At 47.1% G+C, this 20,313-nt stretch overlaps 1 protein-coding gene and 1 non-coding gene across 2 annotated transcripts in view; one reads left to right on the top strand and one right to left on the bottom strand.

The window, feature by feature from the left end:
• Positions 1-11,001: 11,001 nt before the first annotated feature.
• Positions 11,002-11,074, bottom strand: trnat-ggu (transfer RNA threonine (anticodon GGU)). Its single transcript has one exon. It is a non-coding gene; the product is annotated as a tRNA-Thr (tRNA).
• A 7,208-nt stretch (positions 11,075-18,282) lies between these two features.
• LOC142398450 (tissue factor-like) overlaps positions 18,283-20,313 on the top strand; it is a 50,989-nt gene continuing 48,958 nt past the window's right edge. Inside the window, exons 1-2 of the mRNA XM_075482431.1 lie at positions 18,283-18,529; positions 19,871-19,985. Coding sequence (XP_075338546.1) covers positions 18,463-18,529; positions 19,871-19,985 — 182 coding nt within the window. The 5' untranslated portion in view covers positions 18,283-18,462. The remainder of the gene's footprint in view (positions 18,530-19,870; positions 19,986-20,313) is intronic.

Raw genomic sequence — 20,313 nt, 5'->3', positions numbered from 1 at the left:
GTGAGAAATAGAAATCTAAATAAACATAAATATATAGAACAAATATAAATATATATAAATATAAACATTGAAATGTACAAATGTTGTGCGTGTGCGTGCGTGCGTGCGTGCGTGTGTGTGCGTGAATGTATGAATGTTCTGTGTGAAAAGGGTATGTGGATGTCCTGATGGACCTAATTTTGGACGAAGTCTTTGTGAATCCTGCGCCGTACACCAGTGCAATGTTGGCCATCCGTGTCCCTGAAGACCTGTCGGCGCAGTTCAACAGGCCAGACAAGGAGGAGGTCATCGCCAGCTTCCTGTCAAGGTTCACACGTGAGGCAGTCTAAACCCGGTGAAGAGTCCTTCATCATCGGGGTACTCGGCACGGATACGCAGGACCACACAGGCAGGAATGACCACTCTGATCCGGCGACCCAAAAAGCCCCAGCACCACGCCACGAACTGCCTGTAGGCCAAATACCTGAAGCGGCTGGAAGAACAGACAGAAAAAATGACACTTGCAGAGAATGTTGTTGTTCTTCTGTTATTGCTATGTTGTACATATTTACATATTCCTATGGATTATTCTTGATTGTGTTTTAATAATGTCTTGTAAATAAATCTACAAACACTCTTCATACTGTCTGCATAGTTGAATTATCAGGCTCTATTGGGTGGGTATACTGTAAACTCTATGTATCTGGCTATGAGTAATTATTTTACAGCGCTTACCGATGCGTTCTTCTCAGGCGTAAACTGCCAAAATGGTCCCTGTAGACTCGCCCAGCGGTTTGTAGCGAATATACATTGAGACAGACCGGCTCAAACCCTGGATGATCCAGCATACATGCTGGCTCTCCCGCCACTTCTCCTAGTAGTGCTGTGACCTAATAAAGATTAGAACTAGACATGGTAAGTGTCATTTCAGGAACAGGTAGATCCAAATGTTGTAGATCCAAATGTTTACAGTGTTACCTGAGGGATCTCCATGCAGCATCTATTCTCCCTTTCTGTGGGCATTGTCTCGCAAATTCCACATATTATAAAAAAAAAGACAGTGTAAGGATATTCTGTTTTCAGGTAATGCCGGCAAATATAACAATGAAACATCTTTAGTGGCAAGTAAATGAGTTAACAGGTGAGCATGGAGAATAATTACATGCTGGTCAGAATACTATCATGTTTTTTGCATGCCATAGGCTACTGTATAACTACATGGGCAACGCACAGCTGGCTGTTCCCAGTGAAGACAGGCTACTAAAAAGGTGTACACAGAAATATGTGGCATAAGTTTCACTTCGTGTAGTTACACTTTGGATCCAGCACATGGTCAGGATATGATGAGGTATGTTTTTTTTGTATATTATAGCATGTAAACCTTATGTCAACACTGGGTTGATCATAAGCGGGTGGAGAATCATTTGCCAAACAGGACAGTGTTTGTGGGGGTAAAAAGTCCATTGCAATTTTCATGAAATTACCCACCGGCGTTTATTACAGTTGTTTTTCATAACATGTTGGCAATGTGTACTATGGGAAATAATTTGGCAGTGTTACTGTTGTACAATGCAAGGCGACATTGAGAAAGTTACTTGGTGTAGAGACTGGAGATGCCAGCAGCCATACTCACTAATGTTAACACTGCAAATACGTGCCCACATTGCAAAATAAGCAAAATAAATAATATATTAGGTAGTCCTGATGTAGTGACTAATTTCTGCTCTAATTAGGCTACCGTAGGCTAAGCGACTAGTATCTGCGCACCTCAGTGGTTCGGACCAACCCAACTATAAACGTTTCCAGACATAACATTTCAAACTCACCATTCTGAGATGTTTTGCTGAAGGCGCTGCTGATCTGCAGTTTGTTGCTGAACTGCCTGAGCCTCGGCTTCAGGGTCCGATTCCGGGTCGAAGGCGAACGGTAGGCTACGATGGTTTGCTCACCTGCCATTTCTATTTTTTTTTTTCTACTAGCAGCTAACATGCGCGTAGCCAAAACAGAGAATCAGACACGCCCCCATTCAGCCATGACACCCCCCTCGCGCTCCTCCTTGCTTCTCATTAGGAAAACAGGGCACTGGAGAAAGCGCTGAAATGCTGCTTTCTTCTAAGAGGCCAAATCTGCGTTTTCCGGGTTAATTTTGAGAACGCCTGCGGGTATAACATCCTGAAGCCTCCGCAAGCCCATTTAAAGCGCCGCTACTATACCATGCCATGGGAACTTTAAGACCTTGATGGAGCTGCACCAGATTGATTAAGTCACCTTGCCTGGAAAAAAGAGATACCAGGGCACACCTCTGGAACTGGGCCATGAGAGACCGGCAAACAGGTGGCAGAGCCTTGGCTCCTGGGGTCGGAATAAGTCCTAAGAAGCAACAGGATGCCATCTCCATGTGTGCTCACCACCTGCGGGGAGGTCAGCTGCAGCGTGGGAGGGATTGGGCATGCTTATTCCACGTGTTGCAAACTGACTCTAGGGACATGAAACATTTCCTTGCTGATGGGAAAAGAGCCTGAGCTGGTGTGTGAGGTGGAGCAACTCCAACTAGATAGGAGATAGATTGGGCTCACTTCCACACACAAGAACCAAACCCTGAGCTTGACTTTCTCATTGCCTAGGTGGAGAGGTGTCAGGCAGGTGTGGGGATACTCACATCCTGAGCATCTCGATGTTGGAGTTCTCCCTGGTGAGTGAGAGGGTCACCTGACTGTGGTTTGTGCTTTTGCATGAGTGCGGTGATTGGCGGGAGCGGCCTCCCCGTTCTCAATGGTGTTTTGTTTTTGGATTTCTGTGCTCATCTATTCATTTCAATTCAGTTTTATTTATATAGCGCAAAATTACAGCAAATGTAATCTCAAAGCACTCAAGATACAATCCAATTCAAGCCAATTAGAATCCAATTCATTGTAAGAAAATCATATATAATAAAAAAAAAATTCCATTTCATAAATACAGAGCCAATTAAAATAATAAATCAAATTTAATAATAAATCAAATTTGTAACGCACTTTTCATGAGCAAAAATCTCAAAGTGCTACAAAGTACAACTAAAATCAGGGATAAAATCAACATCATAAAAATCATGTGGCGGCAGAATAGGCTTGCTTAAAAAGAAAAGTCTTTAAGCCTCTTTTGAAGTCACCCAGTGGTTGCGGAGCTCGCAGATAGACCGGGAGAGAGTTCCAGAGACGGGGGGCTGCCACAGAGAAAGCCCGATCTCCCATGGTCCTTAACCTGGATCGAGGAAGGTGGAGGAGGTTGCAGTCTTGTGATCGTAGAGATCTGGTGGATGAATGTGGAATGAGAAGGTCCTTCAGATAATCTGGTGAGGTTCCGTTTAAGCATTGATGGGTGATGAGAGCAATTTTGTACTGAATTCTGTAAGTGACAGGAAGCCAGTGCAGATCATGGAGAATAGGTGTAATATGGTCAGATTTACGAGCTCTCAATAGAACCCTGGCTGCACCGTTCTGAATGTATTGAAGCTTCTGAAGGTGTTTTCTGTGGATTCCAACAAACAGAGAATTGCAGTAGTCGAGCCTGGAGGAAACAAAGGTATGGACGAGAGTCCCGGCATCAGAGAAAGAGAGAGATGGACGAATTTTGGAGATATTACGAAGATGAAAGAAGCAGGTTTTAAACAGATGCTTAATGTGATTTTCAAATGTAAGTTGAGAGTCCATTCTTACTCCAAGATTTGTAACAGGGGTGGAGAGGGAGATGTCTTGTCCAGAAAAAGAAATAGTCGTCTGAGTTGAAGTTTGAAACTGGTGAGGAGTGCCAATCAATATGGCCTCAGTTTTGGAGCAGTTTAACTGAAGAAAGTTCTGATTCATCCACGTCCTTATCTCCTCCAGGCAGGTAGTGAGGGCAGTGAGTGAAGATGGTGATGATGATGCTCCAGTTCTAATGTAAAGTTGTATGTCGTCAGCATAACAATGGAAGGAGATGCTGTGCGGATTAATGATTTGACATAAAGGCAGCATGTAAAGGGAAAATAGCAGGGGCCCTAGAACTGACCCTTGTGGGACACCACAGGAGACACAGACAGTCTGGGACTTGGCGTTGCCAAGACTAACACATTCCAGCCTATTGGAGAGGAAGGATTTAAACCAGTCCAGAACCGTGTCACAGAGACCGACCTCCTCATGAAGACGGTGGAGGAGGATATTATGGTCCACAGTGTCAAAGGCTGCAGTGAGGTCAAGGAGGACAAGGAGAGAAGTAGAGCCAGTGTCAGCTGCCATGAGGACATCATTGGTGACTCTCAGCAATGCGGTCTCAGTACTGTGAGCTGGACAGAAACCAGACTGAAATTTATCGAACAGAGAGTGTTGTTGTAGATGGAGCTGCAGCTGAGCAGCAACAGCTTTTTCCAGCAATTTTGACAGAAATGGGAGGTGGGAAATTGGGCGGTAATTGGAAAGAATGTCTGGATCCAAGTTGGATTTTTTTCAGAAGAGGTTTGATGATAGCAGTTTTAAGAGGCAATGGAACATGACCAGATTTCAGTGACTTGTTTATTATTTGTGTGATTAATGGGCTTATTGCAGCGTGATTGGATTTTATGAGTGACGAGGGGAAGGGATCCAGGGCGCAGGATGAAGGCTTCATTGTCTTGATGATACTCTCCACTTCACTCTGAGCAACGTCGTCAAAGCAGCTCAGGGACCCAGAATGCACACGGGTAGATGCCAGCCGAAGATCATGAAGGCTATGGAGCTGAGATCGGATAGAGCTAACTTTGTTTTGGAAAAAAGAAAGAAACAGGTTGGATTTTTGTGCCGAGTCCTCAGCATGAGTTTGTTCAGTGGGATTAAGGAGATGGTTTATTGTAGAGAAAAGCTGTTTAGAATTTCCCGGGCAGCTGTTGATGATGTTGGAATAATACTTAGACCGTGCTTCTTTAAGAGAAAAGGCGTAAGCTTTCTGATGTTCCTTATATGCCTGCTTGTGTACAGAAAGACCAGATGATTTTACACGTCTCTCAATAGCACGGCCTGCTGCTTTCATGTTCCGCAGTTCATCAGTGTACCAAGGGGCTGAGCGGGGGAATGACACCAGCTTCGATTTAAGAGGAGCATGGAGCTCCAGAAGCTCCTGAAGAGAATGATTATAGTAATCCACAGAGTCATTTACAGACGAATGATTGACAGCAGTCAGGGAGTGGAGATCAGAGGACAAAGCCTCAAGGGAGATGTTTTTCAAGTCACGGAACTGAATAAGACATTTAGGATTTGGAGCAGACAAAGTTGAAGGCACTTCTAGAGAGATGACACTGTAGTCCGAGACACCGAGGTCATATACAGATAAGTCGTTGATAGTTACAGTGTCTGTAATCACCAAATCCAGCGTATGCCCCCTGTTGTGTGTAGGGGCGTCAACATGCTGAGTTAGATTAAGAGAGTCCAGAAGAGACTTAAAATCTGCTGCCAGAGGGGAAGAAGGATGATCAATATGGATATTTAAATCTCCAAGAATGATATTTTTCACAGAACGGGTACAGAGAGAAATAAAGAGGTCATGCATCTCTGAGTTAAATGAAGCATGTGGTTTTGGAGGCCGATAAAGCAATATAATATTCATCTGGAGGGGGGCTTTAAGATTGAAGGCCAAACATTCAACAGAAGAAAAGTCCTGAAGAGCCAGATGAGACAATTTTAAATTACTGCGGTAAATTATGGCCAGACAACCACCGCGGCCAGTTATCTCTGCAGATAACTGTATCCAGGGGGACAGGCTTCATTCAGCGAACTGTACACATCTGGTTGGTGCCATGTTTCAGTAAGGCACATAAGGTCCAAATTCTTCTCCAGAATATGGTCATGAATAAGACAGGATTTGTTGGACAATGATTGTACATTGAAAAGTTCTATTTTAACACTGGCTGGAGTAGAAGCCTTTTGGAGAGGTTTCAGCAGACTGAAATCCACTCCATGTTCTACTTGCCCCTTCGTTCGTTGTGTTCTTCCAGCGGGAACTACAGACGCAGCGTTCTGATGACGTAATCGATGTGTGGCACGTTCGGTAGACCAGATGGTAACCATGGGACCAGACCCAGCCTGCCGATAATTCAACCTGGAGAGACTCAGACGGAGAGATAGGAGACAATTGCAAGGTTTATTGTCAATATTTCTTTGGCGCTCGGGCCCCGGTGGAGGACATGCAAGCTGAACCGCTGTGAGCTTGCAAGTCCGGCATAGGGAGATAGATGCTGAATATCTTCCCCCCTTGGGACCCGAACCTGGTGGCGGAGTCATACAAAGGAAGGAGATCTCGAAACTTGAGACATCGGGTGGAGATGGGGAGGTGGTGGGATGCAGCTTGCCGATGAACCGGTAAAGCCCCATGCAGGAGCGCCTTATATGTGGATCTGGATGGTTGATGAGCGATTGCCAACACCTGGAGGTTGATGAGCGATTGCCAACACCTGGTGAGTCTGCCATGTTGAATTTGCGGCTAGCCTTCATTTCAACCTGGAGAGACTCAGACGGAGAGATAGGAGACAATTGCAAGGTTTATTGTCAATATTTCTTTGGCGCTCGGGCCCCGGCGGAGGACATGCAAGCTGAACCGCTGTGAGCTTGCAAGTCCGGCATAGGGAGATAGATGCTGAATATCTTCCCCCCAAAAACTGAGCCGGGGCCGAGCTGGTGAGGGACTGGCTGCAAGGTGAGGAAGGAGCCTGTGAGAAGGGTTGCCCACCCTCCAAAAAAGAAGAGAGCCCGCCTGGGCTGCCTGAGGAGAGAGAGAACGAGAGAGTGAGCCCGCCTGAGCTGCGGTATTCTGAGCCCGCCTGAGCTGCGGTATTCTGAGCCCGCCTGAGCTGCGATATTCTGAGCCCGCCTGAGCTGCCTGAGGAGAGAGAGAAAGGCAGATTGAGCCTGCCTGGGCTGCGGCAGACAGAGCCCGCCTGGGCTGCGGCAGACAGTGCCTGAGGAGAGAGAGAACGTAAGAGTGAGCCCACCTGGCTGCCGTGGATTGAGCCCGCCTGGGCTGCCTGCGGAGAGAGAGAACGTAAGAGTGAGCCCGCCTGGCTGCAGTAGATTGAGCCCGCCTGGGCTGCCTGCGGAGAGAGAGAGAACGTAAGAGTGAGCCCGCCTGGCTGCAGTAGATTGAGCCCGCCTGGGCTGCCTGCGGAGAGAGAGAACGTAAGATTGAGCCCGCCTGGGCTGCAGCAGATTGAGCCCGCCTGGGCTGCCTGCGGAGAGAGAGAACGTAAGATTGAGCCCGCCTGGGCTGCCTGCGGAGAGAGAGAACGTAAGATTGAGCCCGCCTGGGCTGCCTGCGGAGAGAGAGAACGTAAGATTGAGCCCGCCTGGGCTGCAGCAGATTGAGCCCGCCTGGGCTGCCTGCGGAGAGAGAGAACGTAAGATTGAGCCCGCCTGGGCTGCAGCAGATTGAGCCCGCCTGGGCTGCCTGCGGAGAGAGAGAACGTAAGATTGAGCCCGCCTGGGCTGCAGCAGATTGAGCCCGCCTGGGCTGCCTGCGGAGAGAGAGAACGTAAGATTGAGCCCGCCTGGGCTGCAGCAGATTGAGCCCGCCTGGGCTGCCTGCGGAGAGAGAGAACGTAAGATTGAGCCCGCCTGGGCTGCAGCAGATTGAACCTGCCTGGGCTGCCTGCGGAGAGAGAGAACGTAAGATTGAGCCCGCCTGGGCTGCAGCAGATTGAGCCCAGGCGGGCTCCCTGAGGAGAGAGAGAACGTGAGAGTGAGCCCGCCTGGCTGCCGTGGATAGAACCCGTCTGGGCTGCCTGCGGAGAGAGTGAGAGAGAGAGAAAGGGAGAGTGAGCCCACCTGGGCTCCCTGCGGAGAGAGAGAAAGGGAGAGTGAGCCCTCCTGGGCTGCCTGCGGACAGAGAGAGAGAAAGGGAGAGTGAGCCCACCTGGGCTCCCTGCGGAGAGAGAGAAGGGGAGAGTGAGCCCTCCTGGGCTGCCTGCGGACAGAGAGAGAGAAAGGGAGAGTGAGCCCACCTGGGCTCCCTGCGGAGAGAGAGAAGGGGAGAGTGAGTCCGCCTGGCTGCAGTAGATTAAGCCCGCCTGGGCTGCCTGCAGAGAGAAAGAAAGGGAGAGTGAGCCCCCCTGGGCTGCCTGCGGACAGAGAGAAAGGGAGAGTGAGCCCCCCTGGGCTGCCTGCGGACAGAGAGAAAGGGAGAGTGAGCCCCCCTGGGCTGCCTGCGGACAGAGAGAAAGAGAGAGTGAGCCCTCCTGGGCTGCGGCAGGAACAGTGAGCCCGCCTGGGCTGCGGCAGGAACAGTGAGCCCGCCTGGGCTGCGGCAGGAACAGTGAGCCCGCCTGGGCTGCGGCAGGAACAGTGAGCCCGCCTGGGCTGCAGGGGAAGTGAGAGAACGGGGAGAGTGAGCTCACTTGATTTGCCATAGAGATCGCAAGCCCCCTTTTTCTACCAAAGAGATAGTGCTGCCAGAGAGAGAGAGAGAAGCGACAATTAGAGCTGAAGGACTCCACCACCAGTAGTTGCGAGAGCTTACCTATAAGCTGAGCGAGCGCTGAGCAGCGAGCACGGATTGAAGGTCTGGACGGATGTAGGAGGAGTAGGCTGCCGAAGACCAGCGACCGAGCTGTTGGAGAGATGCCTCCGGAACACCCTGGATGGCTGCGGAGGTAGCTGCCCCAATCCGAAACTAATGTCCGGAGTATTGGAGAGGGGAAAGGCCAGCTAGAGCCAGGGATTTCCTAAGGAATCTGATGAACCATGCTGCAGTCATGGGGGAGCCGTCGGGAGTGAGAAACGAGGGGCCAATGAAGGGGCGGAGCTTATGGCGTTTGTCAGCAAATTAAATCATGGCTAGGAAGTGACAAAACGGGCCGCTGAGACAGGCTATGGAGATGTCGGCAGGGCCTTTGCCCTTGGAATGTTTGAGGTGGAGGTTAAAGTGATCGGGAACAAAACCAAGTCGTCGGGCATCAGATCTACTGACGGGTTGAAGACGCCCTGAGATGTGAACTCGCCTACCCGAAGGAGTCCGTAGAAGGCCAAGAGAAAACGCTTGACAGAAGTGCTTTAAGGTACGAAGAAAAGGGGGACGACCTCTGGGTTAAAAGAAGGCTCTTAAGAAAAGTGATGGATTTTCTGCCATCGAGCTGGGGAGGGGCGTGCTTAGCCATGCCCTTCAGGAGGGGCTTAATGGCATGGTTAGAGAACAGACTTGGGCATGAGCCCAGATGATAGAGTTTTGCATGGAAGTTAAAGCCAGCTAGGAGGGATCAAATATAAGGTAGCTTGAAACGTCGCTGGTCAAAGCTATGCAGGAGAGCCTAAATAAACTATTAAATGTAAAACGTGTTTTCGTCCTTTACAAAAGGGGAAAATTCAAAGCAAAGGTTAGCAACCCTGCAACCATTGGCATGGATGCAAAACACGAGCCGCTGAAAGACAAAGTAGAGCCAGCAGATCAGCTGCTACACGAAAGCACCCATTTACTTATTCAAGTATTAACAGCTCCGAGTGGCTAAAATCTTTTAAAAACAATATTTCATTGATCCGGGACGAAAGTAGCTGTGTGAGGTGCGCCCAGACACAATGAGAGATGACTGCTGTCACACTGCCTTGGGAGCGGCTGATTGAGAATACGGTGGCGTTGGTTTAAAAACAACTAATAACAAAATCTATCATGCGGCACGATACTCTGCAAATGTCCCGCAGATCAGTGTGGCCTTGTGCAAGAGGCAGAAGCGTCACAACATTCGAGCAGCTGCCAGCAGTAAAGATTAAAGCCCTGTCTAACGGGGCAGCAGCAGGGCATGAGGCAGTGCCAAGGAGCATAGCCGAGCAGGGCACTGCAGAGCAGAGCAGGGCAGGGCACACAGCGCAGAACCGGGCACAGCAGAGCAGGGCACGGGAGAACAGAGCAGAGCCGGCTACAGCAGGGCACTGCAGAGCACAGTAGAGCAGGGCACCGCAGGGTACAGCAGAGCACTGCAGAGCTGGGCACACAGCGCAGAACCGGGCACAGCAGAGTACGGGAGAACAGAGCAGAGCCGGGTACAGCAGGGCAGGGCACAGCAGAGCAGAGCACAGCAGGGTACAGCAAAGCACGGCAAAGCACGGGAGAGCAGAGCATAGCAGGGGAGAGCAGAGCAGGGCAGAGCAGAGCACTGGAGACCAAAGCAGAGCAGGGCAGGTATGTGAGCGCAGTCACTCGCTGTGATGGCTACTACTGTGGTTATGTCCAGCTGTAACAGTTTATGCTGCTCCAGAACACGGCAGCTTTAATGCTGCATTGCAGCAGCCGTCGCTTTGCATCGAGCTGTTGCATGTCATGAACACTAAACAAATGTGCTGCAGCCATAATTCTAACAACGCCAACAGCAGCCCCAGTGACAGCCATTTCATCTCAAGGCTGCACTCACAATCACAGCTAGCTGTTCGAGGAGCTCCTCTATACATTTGAATGCAGTGGTGTAGCTGTGTACATGTCGCCACGCTGAAGGACTCTTTATGTGGTCTGCAACATATCCGCATACCAAACGTATTGTGTCACGCACAGCCCTGACTTCCCTTGTGGGAAATGCAATGTGAAGACCGTTTGAGGTAATAAGAACATTTCCTCCAATTGTAAAGTTCTGCCTTCCAGACAGCAAGAGAAAATACGCCTGCATTTCTCACTTAATACGCACACGACTGTTTTCACATCAGAGTCAACATCATAGTCAGTTCCATCGTTATCGATATTCCGGTCATCTTTTCTCTTCCTAGTCTGATTTAGTCAATATCATTACAAGTTAATAGTCTATCATAGTTGAGCTGCAACACTTATGAAACATGGTGTCACCAACATCTTTACATGCTGATCATGTGTTAACAACGCCTTACCCAAACAGTTTGGTCAGTTCTTGGCTGCAACATCATTTCGTTAGACCAAGAAATAAATGGTCCTTGTTAGCAAGACATCTTTTTATTTTTTGATCATTCAAAGAGGCACCACTGAGGATGCTGCGATGGTGGTAACAGAGCTGAACTTTGACTTCAGTGCAAACATCTGTTGATTATACTGCTACGCCCAACGTAGGGCTCGAACCCACGACCCTGAGATTACCAGTCTCGTGCTCTACCGACTGAGCTAGCCGGGCTGTTACCTGTACGGTGATCAGCTGGGGGAGCGGAGGGGACATTCTTAACGGACTGGAGGGACAGAGGGCGCTACTGTGGCCGACGGCCTAGCATGAGAGCATGGGGAAGCAAACAGGGAGACCAGGTGAGGCATGTTAAAACAACGGAGACAGAGTCCCGCATCTTACCCTGTGATGAGCCGGGGCGAGCTTCGGCGAGGGAAAACGCACCCTGGAGAAGTTGAGAAGCCTGTTGATTCGGCTGCTCCAAGGAAGTCGGAGGGGGGGCTGTGCGGCTAGCTGCTGCGGCGGGCAGGAGGTGTGTGGAGAGAGCTGCGATGGATTGTTGCAATATATCCATGGAGGAGATCAAAGCTGCCGTGAGCTGCTAGGCGTCCAGGGGAGGCAGAGCTGAAGACAGATCGGGAAGCGAGGAGGGGGGAGGGCAGAAGTCGAAGCCAGCGGAGAACCAACCGGGGCGGAATAATCCGAGCGGCTCGCGGCTGAGGTGGGCCCCGCAGCTGGAGCGGAGGAACCGCAGGGCGGGGACGGCCTCGGCTTCGCTTAGCCGGAGGCGGGGATCGCTTCTTGGACCTTACCAGCTGTGGGTGGGGAAGGAGTGGATGAATCGCCGGTTTGGAGAAGCTCTGCCAAAGAAGCGAGCTGATCGGAGCCGAGGCCATCGGCTGGGCGGATGCTCTTGTACCAGAGAACAGATGCTGAAGAGCCGGCAGCAGAGAGAGGAGCGAGCCGGGCGAGCCGGGCGCTCCGACGAAAGGGAGCGGGTAAAGCAGGTTTGGAAATGCCAGAATGACGGCTCGGAGGCCTCTGAGCAGCGTCAGAATCCGAGTCAGACATGATACTCCTGTGGGGTTGACCAACAAGCGAGAGCTAATGCATGCACCGATGAACTGGTAAAGCCCCATGCAGGAGCGCCTTATATGTGGATCTGGATGGTTGATGAGCGATTGCCAACACCTGGAGGTTGATGAGTGATTGCCAACACCTGGTGAGTCTGCCATGTTGAATTTGCGGCTAGCCTTCATTAAACAGTTCTCCTCCGAGAGCCTCAATGGACATAACGGGGTCTACGCAGAAGGCCCAGACGTTTTAAGATGGAGACACAAGGTGGAATGGAGCAGTTGTTAAGTCCAATAAGCTGGACTTAACATCGACGAGCCAGCAAAGCCGGGAGAAGCTAGCACAGAGCTAACCGCTAGCAGCAGTCCCACGGCTCCAAAACAGATATTCAGAAAGCAGTGTGATGTAATCCACAGCTTTCTGCCCGATCACTGATCACGAAAAGTTCAGATAAATTTCCATCAACCTGGCAACAGTAGAGTGGCTTGTTTTTCGCTTGTTTTTTGCTTGTTTATCGCGGAGAAGTGGTGAACATTCAATGCCAGCGTCCTCTCCAGCAACAAGATGATCCACTCAACCACTCAAAGAAAGTTGCCTTGCTAAGGAAACCAACAGATTACACTGAAACTTCTCTTTGATCCAATCCTCCGTTCAGAGCATCTATGAGGCGACTGTGGAAAGAAAAAACCTCCCTTTGTACAGGAAGAAACCTCCATCAGAACCAGAACCAGGAAGGGTGGCCATCTGCCTCAACCAGCTGGGGGCTGAGAGGACAGGAAAGAGAAGATGTTAACATCACCGATAGTCAGACAGAGGAGGCTTGAGGCAGAGGGTCAATGCAGACCAACCAGGTTTTTATTCACCAACAGACATCCAAAGGACAGGAACCCGTGCATTACCACCCTCTGCAGGGCATGTAGCCCTAGGATCATAGCAGCCTAACCAGCTTCTGATCTTAACTGACTGCCTTTTAAAGCCTCCCACTAATTCATCCCCAGGCTCTACCATCTAAAGAGAATAATCCATTTGTTACAACCCCCCCCCCCCCCCCCCCCATACAAATATCTTAGAGACAAACATTTGACAATCAAAAAGACTTTAACACAACTACATGATATGCCTTGCACTCTAAAATCTTACTAACTTTATCCCAACATATTATCCCCCCTCCTTAATGGAGACATGGTTTCACCCGGAACTTTAAAAGGTGTACAGAGGGACTCTTTTAGCCCGAACATTCTGGAACATAAAACAGGAAAGGTAAGAAACTTACATTGGAAACTCAATCATCCCTTATTTCCAGAGAATTGTTAAAAATAATTGTTAATTTAACCAAATATGCTGTGCTTCCAACAGTACAAGTCTCTTCAGTTCCAGCTGAAGAGAGAAAGCCATCAAAACATCTTAATTTCCAATAAAATATCAATTTGTTTGGTGATATCATTTCTTACCTTACTGTATACAATTCATCATATGGCAGAGATGCTACACGTAATGGAGACCTTCATTACAGGGGACGACAATAACACCAGGCCAGGGATACCTGCTGAGAGAGAGAAACACAAGTTAATGACAACAATGATGTCACATGTACATGGAGAGGAAAGAGAGCAGAGGAAGGAGAGGTGCATCATGGGAGGTCTCCCAGCAGTCTGGGCCTATAGCAGATTAACTATGGGATGTTTCAGGCTCACCTGAGCCATCCCTAACTATAAGCTTAATCAGAAAGGAAAGTTTTAAGCCTGGTCTTAAAAGTGGAAAGGATGTCTGCTTCCTGAAGCCAAACTGGCAGCTGGTTCCACAGAGAGGGGCCTGATAACTGAAGGCTCTGCCTCCCAAACTGACAGCTGGTTCCACAGAGAGGGGCCTGATAACTGAAGGCTCTGCCTCCCAAACTGGCAGCTGGTTCCACAGAGAGGGGCCTGATAACTGAAGGCTCTACCTCCCAAACTGGCAGCTGGTTCCACAGAGAGGGGCCTGATAACTGAAGGCTCTGCCTCCCAAACTGGCAGCTGGTTCCACAGAGAGGGGCCTGATAACTGAAGGCTCTGCCTCCCAAACTGGCAGCTGGTTCCACAGAGAAGGGCCTGATAACTGAAGGCTCTGCCTCCCAAACTGGCAGCTGGTTCCACAGAGAGGGGCCTGATAACTGAAGGCTCTGCCTCCCAAACTGGGAGCTGGTTCCACAGAGAGGGGCCTGATAACTGAAGGCTCTGCCTCCCAAACTGGGAGCTGGTTCCACAGAGAGGGGCCTGATAACTGAAGGCTCTGCCTCCCAAACTGGCAGCTGGTTCCACAGAGAGGGGCCTGATAACTGAAGGCTCTGCCTCCCAAACTGGGAGCTGGTTCCACAGAGAGGGGCCTGATAACTGAAGGCTCTGCCTCCCAAACTGACAGCTGGTTCCACAGAGAGGGGCCTGATAACTGAAGGCTCTACCTCCCAAACTGGCAGCTGGTTCCACAGAGAGGGGCCTGATAACTGAAGGCTCTGCCTCCCAAACTGGCAGCTGGTTCCACAGAGAGGGGCCTGATAACTGAAGGCTCTGCCTCCCAAACTGGCAGCTGGTTCCACAGAGAAGGGCCTGATAACTGAAGGCTCTGCCTCCCAAACTGGCAGCTGGTTCCACAGAGAGGGGCCTGATAACTGAAGGCTCTGCCTCCCAAACTGGGAGCTGGTTCCACAGAGAGGGGCCTGATAACTGAAGGCTCTGCCTCCCAAACTGGGAGCTGGTTCCACAGAGAGGGGCCTGATAACTGAAGGCTCTGCCTCCCAAACTGGCAGCTGGTTCCACAGAGAGGGGCCTGATAACTGAAGGCTCTGCCTCCCAAACTGGGAGCTGGTTCCACAGAGAGGGGCCTGATAACTGAAGGCTCTGCCTCCCAAACTGGGAGCTGGTTCCACAGAGAGGGGCCTGATAACTGAAGGCTCTGCCTCCCAAACTGGCAGCTGGTTCCACAGAGAGGGGCCTGATAACTGAAGGCTCTGCCTCCCAAACTGGCAGCTGGTTCCACAGAGAGGGGCCTGATAACTGAAGGCTCTGAATGAAACCCCAGCTGGTCGAGGCGGATGGCCACCCTTCCTGGTTCTGGTTCTGCCAGAGGTTTCTTCCTGTTCAAAGGGAGTCGTTTCTCTCCACAGTCGCCTCAGGCACGCTCAGGACGGGAGATTGGACTGAAGACAAGTTTCAGTGCAATCTGTTGGTTTCCTTAGCTAGGAAATTGTTTTTGAATTGGCTCCATATGAATGAATTGGACTAATATTTTATTTAATGAATTGGATTTGATTGGATTATGATTACAATGAATTGAACTCTAATTGTCTTGAAGTGGACTGTACCATTGAAGAACCCTGAGATGACATTTGTTGTGATTTGGCGCTATATAAATAAAACTGAATTGAATTGAATTGAACATTTTCTGCATCTTTATGATGCAGAAAATGTTGTTGCTTTGTCCATATCTATTTTGAAAGCAGTTTCCAGATAAAGTGATTCAGAGCTACTTTTACACTTTAGGATATCTGTTATTTGAAGTATTATGAATATGTCTGATTCTGTACACAGAAAAAAAAATCATATTCTGAGAGACTGTTAACAAAACAATATTTATGTATGTCAGCAGAGCTCTACACTAAAGTCTGATTTCAATATTTTTGACCATTTGAAAAATAAACTAAATTGGACCTCAGCTCCCTCTATGTACATATATATATTTATATGTACATATGGGGGAGGAAGGGAGAGTGTATAAGTGTTTGGGGACTAAGGAGACCATATATTGGGGTTTGAAAGGTGTTTTTTAAAAGATTTCCACTGCCTAACAGTTTTAGACCTCTGTTGTTGCATTTTTCTTTAATAATGCACCAAATGTTTTCAGTGAGGAGGAGGTCTAGACTGCAGGCAGGCCAGTTTTTAATATGGAACAGGGCTGTTGCCATTTGTGTGGAATGTAGTTTACTTCCATGTTGCTGAAATAAACAATGCATGGCTGTCATCTGGAGGGCAGTGTGTGTTATTATTTGGTTCACTATAAATGGAGCCCTTACAGATGTGCACTAATGTACTGCATGCCATAAGGAAGCCAAATGGTTCCTGTCCTCCTCACTCTGCAGGACATAACATCCATGATTTCCAAAACAGAATCTCAGATTCAGATTTGTCAGACCACAGGATAACTTTCCACCTAAGTTCATCTTAAACTAAGCTCCTGAAAGTGGTTTTTAAAAAAGTTTCCCTGTCCACCACAAGATTGTCTGTTTTTAATGCTGTAATGTCTTCACTGTGAAAAAAGCTTTAATGATTTTTTTTTTTTTTGTAAACTTGTGGTTTAGATGTCACTTTATGGTAAAGGTATGCGACTTTGAAAAGCAAATGTCACGCCCATGGGATTTCTCCCCATGTTTTTAGTTTGGTGTTTTATGTGTTAATCATGTCTTAGTTTTTAAGTCCATGTTTAGTTTTCAGTTTAGCCATGTTTTCCCCATAGTTTCTGATGCTTTGCCATCACCTTTCTTTCACTTCACCCGTCAATATCCCTCATGCCATGCCACGCTGAGTTAAGTATTTATCCATTCTATGTCAAGTCTTTTGTTTTGTTTTGTCGCAATTATTATTCAAGTATTTATTCCACAGTTTAAGTTTTTTGATATCCGGCTCAGCTGCGCCTTTTGTTTGAGCTTTGTTTCTTATGAATAAATCCAAGTTTTGCCTTTTTAAATCTGAGTCCGCATCCGTGGCCTACCACCCCCACCCCAAACCTGACAGCAAAAAGATATTCTTGTGCTCAGAACTAAAAAAATCTTCACTGTAAAATTGCTGTGCTCGTGCATTTTTTTCAGGTCTTTACACATCTTGTGTTGGTCCTGTTTTTAAATGTTTTGTAGACATTAGATTCAAAAGGAGCTGAAGTTTTTCGCTTAATAATAGCAATTACCAGGAACTGCTCAGGAACAGCGGACTCAAACACACGACAGTCATGGTGGAATCAAACTTTTGTGATGCATGACGGAATAAGGTTGGTAATCAGTCTGACTAAAGCTAATCAATCAAAGGGCTTGTTACACAGTTAGATTAAAACTAGAAACCAGATCACACAGGGTTTTAACAGAGCCTGACAAAAACTAAGCTCAAGGAAAGAACAATAGACAAGCGATAGCAGCAAACATGGCTGCTGAGAACCCTCGCTCTGGGAGATGGGAGAGTGGAAGTCATACTGAGCAGAGTAATCAGACATAGGTGTGGGTAAAGTCTGTCGGGCAGCCAGATGAGGTGTAACAGGAGGCAGAAAGTCTGGTGAAAGTGAGGACCACCATGTGTTCCAGAATGTAGCAATAGACCGTCCTCCTCCCAAATATCACCTCCTAGACTGTTGATTCATGCAGACCAAACAAGCTGTAATTAGGTTTAAATATATGGTTTTTACCTCTATTTGTTGTGAGAGCAACAGCATTGAAACTGTAAAAAATGGTGAAGCTGATGGTCACGTTGTAAAAAATATGTACTTTAGCCCTAATCTTTTTCTAACCCTATCCATGTAGTTCTGATTTCTATTTTAAATCAAGTGATGATATTTTCTACACCCAATCAGGAAGTGGCACAGGCCACACCTAAAATCTGGCTGTCATGGGGAAACTTACAAATACAAGTCAAGTGCAAGTGAATACAGCACGTAATATTTTCCAAGAACAACACACCCCACCCCCAGCATGTATAAGCTGTCAAAACTTTTTTGCATTTTATGTAGAAGAGGTTTTTGGTTGCAAAAAACCAAGGAAATCTGTAAAAACTGCATGAATACTTTTTAGATCAAGTAAAACCATTTTAAATTATTCTAAAAGAACTGGTCACTAATTTTAAATGAATTTTTACTCACATGTTAGACATATCAAATTAGAATTGAAATAAAAGAGTCTTTCTGCACACTGATGCTTTTAGAATGAGTTCATGGAGCTCAGTGGCACAGAGCAGAAACAGCTTTTATGGATGGTTAATGCTCGGATCATAGCTGCCGATCACTTGTTCAACTCTGCATGTGAAAGCTATTACATGAAAATCAGTTGAACACAACTTAATATAATTTCAAAACAATTGGCAAATACACCATTGAAGAGTTGGCCTATGTATCAATTACTGGAAATGTTCCAATCTTTCATGATGGAACTTACATCCCATATATAAGTCTTGATGTTGTGTGGAATTAGAAATGAGCAAAGTTGCCGCCCACAGAATAATTTGGACAAAGCGTCAAGGCAACAAGGCCTAAAGCTGTACGCCTCTCACAGAAACACTATTCAACAGATGAGCCGTCATGCATGCCTGGGTGAAAGGAGGAGGAGCTGAAACTGAGCCCCATTTCCAGGCAGACATGTGGGAAGGATCAGCAGGCAGAACCCCCCCGTGCAGCTCCCACACTCTCTGCCCTGCTGAACGGAAACGGCACTCACACTGCGCAGCCCAAAGCTACAGCAACGTCTTCCAGCTTACTCTGAGATCGAATAGTTTTCCCAGGACCACGGAGTGACTGAGAAGGGACCCAGCTGTTGTCTTACCATGGCTTCTATAATAACTCTGCTGTATATGGGAGTCTGTGTGTATGCGTGGCGCATCACAACTGCAGGTAATCTATCTATCTATCTATCTATCTATCTATCTATCTATCTATCTATCTATCTATCTATCTATCTGACAGTACAGGTGAAAGAAGTTTCCACAAACTTGACTGAGGACAGTCAGCATGAAAACTGCACGTAGTCTACCTCGATCATTTAACTGATATATTTGAGCTGAGTTGGATACTTTGCTTTGAAAACACTGGGTACACCTTCACTTAGTAGGTTAGGAGCCACACATTTTACCAAGTGTCAATCATTTTCATGTTTGATGAAGAAATGTAACATCTGATGTTGGATAAAGATTCATTTGGGAAATAGAAATGACTTCCAAACATTGCCTGAAGAAATGCTGAACAGTGAATCTGGAAAGATCTATCAAAGTGCAGGGCAAGTTGTAGCATTCAGATTAGATTTGCTGAATTTAGATAAACTCAGCATGAATGCACAAGTGAGCATTTTACTTACTCCACAGCAGAGATTATGTAACTAATCTGATAGAATTCTTTCTTTTTCATGGAACTGTTCATGGTGTTCCAAACAATATGCTAACTCTAAAGCAAGCCTGTTTTGAAATGAAGTTCTTGCCAGTGTTGGAGTCGACAGAGTAAAGCTCCCCTTTGTTTTGTGCAATATTTTTCATGTGATGACAAGCTCCTCTCTGACGTATATCTCAGTCATATCACACTGAACATACCATTGTTGTTATCAGCAGACTCACAGTGTCTCAGCTACATAACCCATCATCTCTGGAAACTACATTATTGCTTTATGTGAAAATGACTACACTTAACATCAGTGAACATTTGACTTGTTTTCATGGGACAAACCCAATAAAACTCCTGAACACTTACCTCCATGTTCCCCTCATTAACTCTACAGTATCAGGCAGCACTTAGAGCTAAAGAATGAACTCCAACAATCTAATCCTTTTTTTGCCAGCTCTACATTTTTCAACCACAGAGATGACTCATTTTTTCATTAGGCATGTGTTAATGTTACCGAAATGAATGAACCTATATTGTTTCCAAACATTCATTTAACATGGTAAGATACAAAAAAATGGGAGAATGAATGTTGTTTTACTGCTGAACACATTGTTTCTATTATGTAACTGAGTCACTATGATGTCATTTCCAGCTATGCACATCCGCAAAGTCTGACTTTAATTAAGCCTTGTTTATGAGAAAGTAGAAAATGATTTATCAACCTTTACATAAGGCAAATGTTTTGGTGGGATACTTGATTACATAATGTCACTGAAAACCCCCCAAAAGAAAGCATCTGAGGTAGAATATTAAAAGGTCAGGGAGGAGTTGAAAGTAAATGTTGTGTGATTGGATTCACAGATGACAACCCTATCCCTAAAGCAGAGAACGTACACTGGACGTCTCTGGACTTCACCACCATCCTCACCTGGACTGGCAAACCATTTGACCACACGTACACAGTCCTGTACGCTATGTGAGTTCACACACAAACACATGTTACCTGAACCATAACCTTCCCTTAACTTTAGCTTGAAATGAAAAAGATTAGCTGCCTCAGCTGTGGGAGATCATATTTGAATATAAAAGGACACTCGGAATTGAAGTACAATAGTGTGTTCACCTGTTAAACGGGGTGATCTGTTTCATAGAGCTAGTGCAACTTTAATGACATGTGATGCCATGAATGATATCTGGTTGGAAATAGTTTAGGCAAAAAGGGCCTTCTTATGTTTTCCAAAGTACTTTTATTCTTTTTTCCAACATACTTGGGTTAAGGATATGTTGCAGGATGCCAGACAGCT

The sequence above is a fragment of the Odontesthes bonariensis genome, chromosome 14 (assembly GCF_027942865.1).
Source record: "Odontesthes bonariensis isolate fOdoBon6 chromosome 14, fOdoBon6.hap1, whole genome shotgun sequence".
NCBI lineage: Eukaryota > Metazoa > Chordata > Actinopteri > Atheriniformes > Atherinopsidae > Odontesthes > Odontesthes bonariensis.
Note: the sequence above shows the minus strand (reverse complement) of the source record. Positions and strands in the feature narration are given on the sequence as shown.